Here is a 12916-nt window from a genome sequence, read left to right on the forward strand (position 1 = left end):
ATAGACGCTTCCTTTAAGCTGCCTCGAAGTTTACAGAAGTGGTTTCACTAATAAAAGGGGATTAGCAGGGCTACCTTCTGATGTCTGGGTGAACGTTGATGCCCTAACCAACATTAAAGAAACCCTGAAGGCAGTTTCTCACCGACGACCCAAATACACCCAGAATGGATGACAGACAGAGGAATAATTGGAAGCGGAAAGGTAAGGGAAACAAGACATTTAGAATGATGTATTGTGGGGATTCTCCAGTGTGCACTTGGGTCCTCCCCCCCCCCCCCCCGGTAGACATTGTGCAGTGTGTCAGTGGTGTTGGTGGTCTTCTCCTTAACGAATCCACTTCAGTGCAGTTAATTCCCAGTCTGAAGCAGTGACAGTCTGGCCCTGGGGATGACATCTGTAAATCGTTCATTAACTTTTAACCAGCAGCAGACGTCTTTTAAAACACTTAGTACTTTTACATTTCCATTCACTCTTCACTCACTGTTCTGCACTCTAGGCTTTATGGATATCTCTAATTGCTATAAGGCGCATCAAAGAGGATATTCCCCTTTTAATGACAATGAGTACCGGTACATTTCATCAAGGGGAAAGGTTAGGGGAAGTGTTAAGCTGTAAAAATGAAGAGTACGTCAAGCATCCTTCTCCGTGCTCCTTTCCAACACCTGTGAAAGACCTTCCTGTACGTTGAGGCTTTCGCCGTTCCTAGCGGAGGCTACTGTTTCACTGTAAGAGGTTGGTTTCACTCCTTTTCAGAGAAGGCTACACGGACAAACCGGGTATTATGGGTTATTTGAGCATCAACACCGTCGCCTCTTTCCCTCTGGAAATATCAAGTGTGACTTCAGAGGATTACTAGGAACAGGAAGCCTGCGGCCGGTGTCTCCCAGGATGATATAGGACACAACGTTGATTCATTCGCTACTGTGCGTCCATAAGCTGTCTGGCAGATACAGCCTCACATTTTCTAAAGGGCAATGATTATACAGTATGCATCACTAGGTTAATTAGCCGTGACTGGCGTTAAACCTTTCTTGGCAAGCCAGCACATTTTGGATTTATATATTTATTTATCTGATGTTTTGAAACCCCGAAAATGGAAGAGATCTGATGAGTGCTCAAATAAAGAGGGGGTGTATGGGTGTGTGTATATGTGCATGCTCACGTGTGTGCGTGTGTGTGTGTGTGTGTGCGTGTGTGTGTGTGAAGCAAGCACAGTAGGCAGTTGTATGGCCAAATCATGTGTAAGATAATGAGGATGGAAATGAATGATACGGCGGTGACATCACAACGTGGCATCGCACCATCCGTGAGGACACGTCAAGTCAAGATGACTTACAGGCCGTTCACAGTGACGTCATGGCCAATTGACCATATCGAATCTCCCTGGCTCGAAGGCAGCGTGTGTCATGCAGTGCACAGTGCATGATTGATATCAGAAATGTTTTTCAAATGACATAATTGCATGCTAACGCGGGAGGGACAAGCTAAAGCTAGCTGTTCACGAACAATAATACTGAAAAGGCTACATCGACAGTCACATGAAATGTATTTCAATAAAGCAATGTACACTTGTCGTCCCATGACCACATATTTGCTGAATCCTGCATATCAAACCTAAAGAAAGTCAAACAAAGTACGCATTTTATTTTGCAGTTTTTGAAACATCGAAATCAGTAGATGAGACCAAATGAACGCAACACTCAAACTGTTCCGCATGGCCAGACACAAACGAGAGCCTCTTTTAAAGATATCTGTATTGTGGGATTTCAAATAATATTTCAGCACAGAGGAGTAAGAGTACGAGACAAAAATTGTCGCCGAACACAAAAGTAAAAAATAGAATCAATAAATAAATCAAATATATACCATATAAATGTAATAGCTATGGGGTGGCTATGTTTATTATTTCGCTTTCAATCTATTTGAAACTGTAGCTTGATATTACAACCTTTTCACTGAAACATTTAGAACGCCGAAGGAGTCGATACTGAAAATACAGTAATAGGTTTTATAATTAGATAAACTCATCAACTATGTACACATGAGTTTTTTGCCATGCTAAAGTCAAACAACTACATGTATTTATCCACACCATACAGTTAGAGCGTTGAAGCGGTTCTGGACGTAAACATTTTGTGCTGAGAATAAAATACATTGCAACTACGCATGATATTTCTTAACATGACTCTCAAAAAATGTACATAGTGAACAAACCGGCCGTACATGGAACACATCGACTCCAATGGGGGAAAATAAGAGTTTGCTTTAAAATAAATACAGAAAAGTCTAAATTATTTCAAGATGTCACTTATAGCCGTCACCCTCGTTGCTTCTGCCAAATCTCTCCTCTTCTCTTGATCATCCTCTCATTCTATCGCTTTGCACGTTCTTCCTCTCGCCGGCAGAATCATCGCATTGACGTCTTCCACTGCCCCCTTAGCTGGGCCGTCATCACTATTATCAACATCCATCTCATTCCTCATTCTCCTTCTGCTCTTTCGCGTCCTCAGTCTGTCAGTCTGTGTGTGTCGGTCGCCCCTCGTCGGTTTGTTCTAACCAGACGTACATGACGTGTGAGCAAAGGGAACAAATGTTTCTATGAGTTCTATGATGTCACAGTGGGCTCAAATGGGGGAAGCTGACTGGCTGATCTGTCAGCGGTACACTACGATGCGGTACTCTACGGTACGAGGGAAGCAGCAGAAGGCAGAGAGAGACAGGGACAGAGGGCATATGTGTACTTTACTACAACCATAGACATGTAGGGTCATTAATAGGGTGTAGTGTGACTGTGTGCTGGGGTAGGGGGGTGGGGGGGTGGGTTGACGGGGTTTAGGGGGGTGGGGGGGTGGGTTGACGGGGTTGACGGGTGGGTGGGGGTGGTGGAGGGTGGAGATTTGTGGAGCAGCAGCTAGCAGCTTTGTGTTGTTTAGGTTCCAAGGGGTGGTGGGGGGGGGGGGGGGGGGGGGGGGTCCCAGTCCTCTACTGGCTGGAGCTCATGGATGCCAGGTGGTCACTGTGCTGGTTCTGGGCCTGGAACCGGAGCCTCTGCTTGTTGGACTTCTTCTTTGGTTCTTTGGGTCGGTGCTTCCCTGATTCTCCTGGAACAGAAAGACGAGAAGGAAAAGAGAGCCTATTAGAAGAGCAGTGCATCAATGTAAAAAAGGAACACATCCCTTTGGTGTCTCTCTAAAACCAGCTAATGTATTTATACTACCGTTCAAAAGTTAGGGGTCCGTGTTTTTGAAAAAAAATTGTCCATTAAAATAACATCAAATTCATTAGAAATACAGTGTAGACATTGTTAATGTTGTAAATGACAATTGTAGCTGGAAACGGCAGAATATTTATGGAATATCTACAAAGGCGTACAGAGGCCCATTATCAGCAACCATCACTCCTGTGTTCCAATGGCAAGTTGTGTCAATTAATCCAAGTTTATAATTTAAAAAAGGCTAATTAATGATTTGAAAACCCTTTTGCAATTATGTTAGCACAGCTGAAAACTGTTGTTCTGATTAAAGAAGCAATAAAACTGGCCTTCTTTAGAGTTGTTGAGTATCTGGAGCATCAGCATTTGTGGGTTTGATTACAGTCTCAAAATGGCCAACACAATTGCAAAAGGGTTTTCTAATGATCAATTAGCCTTTTAAAATTATAAACTTGGAATAGCTAACACAACTTGCCATTGGAACACAGGAGTGATGGTTGCTGATAATGTGGCCTCTGTACGCCTATGTAGATATTCCATAAAAATCGTCCGTTTCCAGCTACAATAGTCATTTACAACATTAACAATGTCTACAGTGTATTTCTAATCAATTTTATGTTATTTTAAATGGACAAAAAAAGTTGCTTTTCTTTCAAAAACAAGGACATTTCTAAGTGACCCCAAACTTTTGAACGGTAGTGTATATACCATATATCTTGGTCCCCTCCTTACCCACTCAAAACCAGCAGAGCTATGCCACTGGGCAGAGGGGTTGGCAGCAAGATTTAGCCTTTATTCAGCCCCATCACTTCTCCCTCTCTCTCTCTCTCTACATCACTTCCACTCACTCTGCTAGGGTACACAGAGGGGAGAGAAAATGGGGAAACTGGAAAGGTCCTCGTTCGCAAGCCCAGGGTTAAAGTATCATAATGTATCCCAGGTGTCACTGGTGTGGGCAAAGCATGTTGGCAATCTGTGCTATTGGAACCGTGTGCGGTGATACCTCGGTACCCATGGTTCCCTATGACAGAGGCTACTGAACCAAAAGGCAACAGTTTGGCTGCCAAAAGACACAAATAATATAACGAGGTGTGTGTGTGTGAGAAAGACAGACAGAGAGAGAGAGAAATAAAGAGAGGGAGAAGTGATGGGGCTGGATAAAGGTTGGCTTTGGGTGGGGGTGGGGGGGGCACAATCCTGCTGCCAACCCCTCTGCCCAGTGGCATAGCTCTGCTGGTTTTGAGTGGGTAAGTGATCTGAGGAAAAATTACATCTGATGGGGGAGGGGGGAGTAAACTAGAGTCAGGCTTAGTTGATGAGATGCTATCTGGATCCTGATTTGGCACAGCAAGAAACAAGGCATGCTATGGTTCGCCGAGGGGGGAAAATACAGAAAAATGCTACATAAATGGATGTCTCAACGGCTCCGTGTCCTATTATTGCACTTGTTCATGCCATTTCACTCAGGAAAATAAGGCTAAAGTGTGTAATATGTGGCAGAATTACCTCTAATTACATTCTCATATGGCCTGGCCAAACGCCGGCCATTTAAAGCTGCCCCAAAAAAGTCTGGTTCAATTGAACATCTCAATATACACTGTAAAATATATTTGAAAATATTATTTCCAAGAAATGGGGACGTATAAAATTAGAAAAAAAGTATTTTGTTTTCGCTCTGTTAACGAGAGTAATGTTACAGTTGCACAAATATCAAACAATTTCACGTCCACATTTCAGAGCCATTTCCTGGAATTAATTCAATCTAGCTAGCTATTTTTGGTCACATCGGCCATTCCAATGTTGCCTGTACTCAATATTTTATTCAAAAAAATCCCCTCTTCAGAGCATGAAGGCTTTAAAATCACATCTCATGAGGAAAACATACATCTTGCTCTAAACCATGACCTCCAACTGAAAAACATTCACAGCAAAGTTGCTATGCTTATTGAGTAAATGTCGCTTTCGATTCTTTGGGTAAGTTACTGTATGGTCACGACTGTTAGTGCAGGCATGACGCTCAAGTCAATTTGGACCACAGCCTTCAATACGATCAACTCAAGACGAATTACATTTGGTGGCTATAAAGCACACCTTGCTGTATTAAAAAAATACCTCTGTAGCTGGGCTAGGCCCATATGGGCCATTCCTTGGAGCAATTAGGCTGTTTGCGTGTAGTGCAAATAAATGCGCGAGAGCTCACTTAAAGACCTACGGTATAGATTTCCTGGAATGTCAAGAACACAGAAAGGATATAATCCACGCGGCTTTAAGATGTTTGTGAACTGCGTAACACTTGTCGTACACCACACACAAACATGGTTACAGCATGTTCTTGGAAAAACAAGGCGGTACACATCTCCTATATAGACCGTGATTCTATGTCACAGGTACTGCTCATCTCATAAGATGTAAGTAAGTTGTGTAAGTAAGTCAAGGCTGCCTGCAGACCTTGGTCAAATATACACACGTTGTCAAACCCTTTCGAAAGCTTGAGCTGTGCGTCATTTGGTTTCCCCCAATGGATTCAAAAAAAACGTATTACCTTGACAGGTCTGACGTCTGTTTGCCTCACGTCATTATTACACTTCTCATATCTGAAAATATCTCATTTATTCCAGGACTAAATGTGAAGTGTAAAAACCAAACGTCCCGGGAATGCCATCAGAGCTGTCCAAGTGAGCTGATGAACTTTTCTGTTTCTGTTTGACCACTGTGTCCATGAATGCATGGAGTACGCTGGGTTATATTTCATAACCAGACAGAGTTCTCTAGGCTGACAGCTAGAGGGCAACCAATACCAAGAGAACTTAGATCTTCTCCCCTGTGCATCTGATATAAGGCTCGTGAGATGGCACATCCTATCAGGGTCTGTCTCTTTCACTTTTAGCATTTACCAGGGCGTCACACAGAGTGAATACACAACGCTTTTATGATGTCCTATTTACAACCAATGTAATCACTTCAGATGATTATGCAAGCCAGAGTTTCCATAAGAAAAAAAAAGGTTTAATTTACCAGGAAATAAATGATTAAGAAGTGAACTCGATTACTTTCCAAACAAGTAACAAATTCATAAATCTTAGAGCGAGTACAGATCATTTGTCTTGGAAGGAAAATACATCTTCAAATCATTTTTGCTATTTTTGTTTTACCCCACACTGACCCAGAATTTAAACTTGCTGCCAAAATTGAAGAACGGCTTTCAATTCAGAAAATACTTTTACAATTTTTCCCCCATTTTCTTTCCAGTTTTGGCCACAATCCTTAATTGCATAACGTTTGTTTGTTTTTTGTAGATACAATCTGCCAAACTAAAGCTTTGTATGTGGACGGGTTCGTAGTCAGAGTAAATTGAACAAGCAAACAAAACATTTCTAAGCAAATCTAAAATGTTTTTGTAGTTTTGAGTCAAAAGCAGAAGCTGTTGTGGTGGCAGAGGATGACCCCACCATTATCACTGTGTGTGTGTATTATAGACATGGTGTGTGTGTGTGTGTGTACATTAGTATTTGTGCCTGTGTGTGAGTAAGCCCAATCTTGGTCTCACTGCATGAGACAGGTCTGGTTCTGGTAAAGTTCTTGCTACCTGAAGAAAGCCCTGGAATGCGCTCCAAGCCTGCTTTGTATCTGTGTGTTTGTCTAAGACTAGGATATGTACATGTGTGCCTGGGTGTGTACGCTCTTCCATATCAGCCCAAGGTCTTTAAGAAATGTGTCTTGGACCCTCTAATGTCACATCCAATCGTATCAGCTGCCAAAGCACCTGGCAGAGGCAGATTAGACTTCCCTACAAGCACTGGGGTGGGAGTTCCACCCTGACCTGCTGACTGGGGTATTCCAGGACCAGTCCGGTTGAGATCCATCCCTTTCCATTTCTCTTTCACATCTCTCTCTCTCTCTCTCTCTCTCTCTCTCTCTCTCGCGTGCGCGCTTTCTCTCATTCGCATCCCTCTCTTTCTCTCTCTGATGGTGATTGAGACATAGCCAGAAATGCCAACAGGAATGCTGTTCTGTAGGCTTGTTGTAATGGTAACAATAACACTATGCTATCTCTCAGGAGATATGGCACTCTGGGTTGCGGTCCATTCAACTTGTCTAATTGAATCACACAACATTTTATACAGGGGAGAAAGACGGAGCCAAAACTCCCTTCACCTATCTCCAAGTCCAATAACTTTGTTTTGGAGAACCAAATGGAGAACCAAACCGGAGAAAATGTATTCTTTACGATGAGCGAGAGTTTGAACGATGATCTTTTGCATCGTTAGGTCAATGTTGTGTTCTTCACGCTGCCAAGAATAGGCTCAGTTCAGTGAGGACATTGACAAAAACAGACCTCGATAGAGACAGAAAAGGGATGATTATTTCGATACAGACCTGGTGGCTGCCACTGTGGGAGTGTGTACCTGCATGCAAATCTATAATCACTGAGGCCATGACCACTGTGTGTGTGTGTGTGTGTGTGTGTGTGTGTGTGTGTGTGTGTGTGTGTGTGTGTGTGTGTGTGTGTGTGTGTGTGTGTGTGTGTGTGTGTGTGTGTGTGTGTGTGTGTGTGTGTGTGTGTGTGCGGACTGACTGGCGGCACGGCCAAGTGACTTCACCCACCCAGCAGGCAATGCTCCAATCGAAGGCCTAATCTTATCTGCTCCGCTTGCGGTTGGAGGAAATCGATGGGACCAACCTTGAGAAGGCATTAAGACGAGCGGTAAATGGGTTCCTCCTCTGAAGTAAACCCTCTCCTCTCCTTTTCGTTACCTCATCCCGCCAGTAAACGCCACAATCATCCTGAGACCATCAATTAATATGTTATCTTAAGAGAAGGAGGGTGGGGGGGGGGGGGGGGTTGAGGGTAGGGGATCAAAACAATTCCGAAGAAGATTCTGGTGGATTTAGTACGGTAAAAGCTGGAATTTCTGGCGGCTCATCTCCTTCATAAACATGCCAAAGCGAAAGCCATTATTTGTGAGGGAAGGATGGGACTACTGGCGCCAGTGAGATTTGATTTCAGTGGCAGAAATTGGATTAGCAGCCATTAAAGGCCTCCTCACACATACATTTATAATGCCGTGAAGGGGAACGTATCTGTAGCCAGCTCCTCTCACTCACACCGACGAACTCTACTGTCTGGAAGAAGGTACACTCCATGGACAGTGTGTGTGTGTGTGTGTGTGTGTGTGTGTGTGTGTGTGTGTGTGTGTGTGTGTGTGTGTGTGTGTGTGTGTGTGTGTTGTGTGTTGTGTGTTGTGTGTTGTGTGTTGTGTGTGTGTGTGTTGTGTTGTGTGTGTGTGTTGTGTTGTGTTGTGTGTGTGTGTGTGCGTGTGGATATGTAAAATGGTAAGGACATGCGGTGAGCCAAGGTCTACAGATGTTCACATGAAAAGATATGATCTAAAAGTGACAGACAGTTTAGAGAGTGAGTAATAGGGAAGAGGGGGAGGAGGACGAGGACGAAGAAGAGGAAGAAATGTAGCGGGGGCCTTTGAGTGGCAGTGTATGCGAGAGAGAAAGGTAGGAAAGAGGGCGAGAGAGGGGAGAGAGAGACAGAGATGGAGGGCAATTGGGGAAAAAAGGGGAAATAGTTGAAAACGGGGAAAGAAAGATACACAGAGATGTGCCGGCGAGAGAGGACAATATTTTATGAGAACAAGTCCATCTTGCCAACAGGATGACAAGAGCCACTCTGCACAGCATCAATTAGCCTAACAGGATTACTCTGAATCGTACTTTCTCTTCTCTCTCTCTCACTCGTCTCTTTCTCATTCTCTTTCCCCCCGTGCTCTGCTTACAATCACCCATCCTGCTTAGCAGGAATGATTTAAAACATATGCATTCCGATTTAAAAAGCTAATGTTGGGATTAGGTGGGTCATTATTTTCTCATCTATGCGATGGAGGCTCTGTCAGGAGATTAAGCAGCAGGTTAGTCCACCGGTCCCGCCTTTGAAGCTCTTTTATGCTGACAATAAGTCAAATCGAAAACCCAACTCGGAGATTAGCGTCTTTAGCAGGGAGAAGCCCCGGCAAATAATGCATGACTGACGCAGTGATTAATCTGCCCGATGGGTAATATGGAGTTGGGGTTTTTCTCCTTTGAGCTGCTGAATGACTGTGACAAAGACAATGGAATGTTCCCCTGGTCCGGTATCGAGGAATGGTCCGGTATCGAGGAATGGTCCAGTGTTGAGGGAAGGACACTGTCTGACGATGAAACCATTCAACTCTCAGTCAACGCTCGGTCAGTTTCTGATCTGTCAACACTGAGTATGTATGCTTCGACTTTGCTAATGAGAGAGGTACCTGTGAATACTTGGTAAATATGTGGCTAACCGCTAACACCACACCGCTAACAACCTTAACATAGGCAAGCCAGCAGACCAGGCCCCAATTGTGGAAATCAAAACTGAAACCTCTGCAGAGTCACTCACAACTCTGCTCCCCTGAACGGTACCCCTCTCCGGGTTAAAATCGGCGCTTGCTCACCACCTCTGGCTCTACTTTACGGATGGTGTCACCACGGCAACGGCAGGGGGCCACGCAGAGTGCAGGCGTGATGACTAGGCCACTGTGTCTGATACGCCTGAAACTCAAATTCATCGGCAGTCTGCTATCACCCCCCCCCGACTGACTCACACACACATCTGGGCCTAAATACATGGAGCTGCTGAAAAGGAGGAATAATTAGCTTTAGTTAACTGTAATGAATGGCTAAATGTTGTGTTTCATTTCTGACGGGCAAAATAGCTCTGTCGTTATGTGTGTGTGTGTGTGTGTGTGTGTGTGTGTGTGTGTGTGTGTGTGTGTGTGTGTGTGTGTGTGTGTGTGTGTGTGTGTGTGTGTGTGTGTGTGTGTGTGTGTGTGTGTGTGTGTGTGTGTGTGTGTGTGTGTGTGTGTGTACATGCTTGCTTGCATGCATGCATGCGTATGTGTTCGCGTGCTTCAGTGTGTGTGTGGCTCTCTGCTAGTGTGTGTGCTGGTGCGAGCGGGTGTGTGTAGGTGTGTGTGTGTGTGTGTGTGAGTGTTAGCGAGCTGTGGATAGCTGTAGCAAACCGGGGGGTGGTGTAAGAGTGGGCCGGGGGTCCAATTAAAAGATCAAGGGGCATATGGGTAGAATATTACACATTTATCATCGTGGCTGGAATAATAGGGGAGATGTCAATTACGTTCCACTTCAGTCACGTAGCAGAGGAGAGGGTGGGGCTCTCATTCTCATGCTTTCATTGTGGGGCGTCTTCCATTTCCAGGTCACAATAAATGATTTGATCTCACTCAATTCATTTAATTGAATCTATTTCATGTAAATATTTCCTGCATGCCTTAGAAAGGTGCCTTGGGGGGGTAGTAACAGAATCATTGATCTTCGTTCCATCGCACAGTTTACATATCAATTGATGGCTGCAGGGTAATTCCCTAACGAAATGAACCATTTTAAAACAGGGAAACATGGTGCTGACTTGGTCGACTTCTTGACTCTCCCTTTGTTTGGAGTGGAAGCACAATGATTGCCTCTGCGATTCATTATCTTACGCCATTAAACAGTAAAAGCGAATAAAAACCGGACTTGGCAGTGCATTTTTACACACTCTGCCTTTGCCTTTTAAAACCAACTAAAGAGAGTGAAGACCTCCCACTCCAGAGCACCCCGACTCTCTCCCTCCGTAAAAACCCCCACCGACCCAGTCTTAACTGTACACTTTGAAAAGCACGCTCGCTAGCACCCAGAGACAAAACGTACGTAGTCCTGCCAAGGAGGTGACTTCCTCACACCAAGGATTAAACATTGGATGGAACATTTGTTTTTCGTTTCAGGATGCATTTCCTGCTGCCTGCTGGGGGTGTTGAGTGGGCCTGGGTCGGGCGCCCAAGGTGGGCAGCAGAACAGGGAGGGGGGCAGGCAATACGTGGTCTGGGTGGTGGGAGGTTCTCTGAATCTCTGGACCCTTTTGTGGGGCCACAAGGAGGAGGGTTCTTCTGCTAACGCTCACGGTGCTGTCTGGAAGACCCTTCCAAACACGCACACACAAATAAATTGTGTTATATATACTGTACTCACACTATCATGAGCCCTGCTGAGTACGCATGTATTATAGTGCATACACACACAAGCATGCACGCACGCACCCACACACGATGGAGTGTATCCTCTTTCAGACAGAGGGGCTCACATACACTGAAATAACAAGGCTGTGTCAACGGTGCATTTTACATACATAAAGAACATCATGTCTGCATTGTGAGGACGCCAATGGGGGCATAAGGGGCGACTCAGAGTCTGTCACACAGGCTGTCTGCTGTCTGGGGCATGTGTGTGTGCTCTCCTCTCCCTGGCCTGCAACAGCCCCTCTGGTCTACCCCCTCACACCTACCATATACACACACACACACACCACAACATTCCCCCTTGGCCTGGGGGGCTTGGGGGGGATCTAGGAGGAAATTGTCCGGCATGATTCACTGCTTTATAGCTAATTTCTCCACCAAGTCCCTTCATCCCCCTATCCTACACTTCATCCCCTTCTCCTCTGGGAAAATGAATGGGAGGGGAGGAAATCCCCTCCCCCCCATGTCTGGACACGGAGCACAACTGTCCCGTGAAGAGGGAACTAGGCCCTAACGATGAGGGAGCCATGCTAAATCAGGCGGGCTTAGATGCTAAACCAGAGAGAGGGGCTGTGGAAATCATGGCACAATCCCCATGCTCTAGCGGATGACAAAGAACTCAAGGATATAACCCTGTTTTTGTGTTTTTATCTTCTTGGATTGTTTGGGTAACTCTGGACGGTTTCCACCCCATCTCCTTGCACTCACAAAGCGTGAAAACACTACAAACCATTTTGTAAAAATAGTTATTTTCAGTCTGTTTGATGTCCTAGCAGAGATCCTGTTGTGTGTGTGTTTTCGTTAGAGACCCAGAGCAGTCCGCTCTCAGTAGTCCCTGATCCTCACTAAGGCCTGAGCTCTATCAGAAGCCAGTCAAGCAGACAGCTGAGTGAAGCTGACAGATCCCGTACGGTCCAGCTGCTGTAGTCTCCTCTCCTCTCCTACCCAGGCACCAGCTCGACTCCCTGTCTGTCAATAATACTCCCAATACCCCTCCACTCAGTCAAACACAAAACAGGGGGCTCTCCTGACGTCTTGACATATGGAAAACATTTGATGGGTTTGTTCTTGAGCCTCCTTTGATTACAGGTGCAATGTCCATTTCGACGGCCGTTTCAGGGTCTCGCCTCGAATAAGAGAGAGAGTTGAGTATTTCAGGCAACAACATCCTTCCGGAGAGGTATGACGGAAAAGGAGATTTGTATGATGCTCATTGAGTGGCTCGTGATTCCAATACCCAGCCTCAAGGCCTATTGGGGTGGGGTTATGATCCCAAAGCCTGGCACCAATGAAGCAAACTAGGTGACCTTTACAGGGGATTTAAAACATCAACGATAAGGGGATTGGTCAAACTCCCTTTCGAGTAATTCACATAGAAGTCTGAGAGGTTGGATGAGCCATGGGAGAATCTATGGTTTCTCAAGAGTTCCATTTTGTACATACAAATCAAATCAAATGTTATTTGTCACATGCGCCGAATAGAACAGGTGTAGACCTTACCGTGAAATGCTTACTTTACAAGCCCTTAACCAGCAATCCAGTTTTAAGAAAATAAGAGTTAAGAAAAGATTTAAACTAAAGTTTAAAAAAGTAACTCAATGAAATAACA

The 12916-nt window shown here is 44.9% G+C and overlaps 1 protein-coding gene across 1 annotated transcript in view; it reads right to left on the reverse strand.

Moving 5' to 3' along the window:
* Positions 1–2943: 2943 nt before the first annotated feature.
* The window catches only part of LOC139564456 (R-spondin-2-like), an 86096-nt gene continuing 76123 nt past the window's right edge, over positions 2944–12916 (reverse strand). The window contains exon 6 of the mRNA XM_071383987.1: positions 2944–3101. Coding sequence (XP_071240088.1) covers positions 2983–3101 — 119 coding nt within the window. The 3' untranslated portion in view covers positions 2944–2982. The remainder of the gene's footprint in view (positions 3102–12916) is intronic.

Source organism: Salvelinus alpinus, chromosome 35, assembly GCF_045679555.1.
Source record: "Salvelinus alpinus chromosome 35, SLU_Salpinus.1, whole genome shotgun sequence".
NCBI classification, from domain to species: domain Eukaryota; kingdom Metazoa; phylum Chordata; class Actinopteri; order Salmoniformes; family Salmonidae; genus Salvelinus; species Salvelinus alpinus.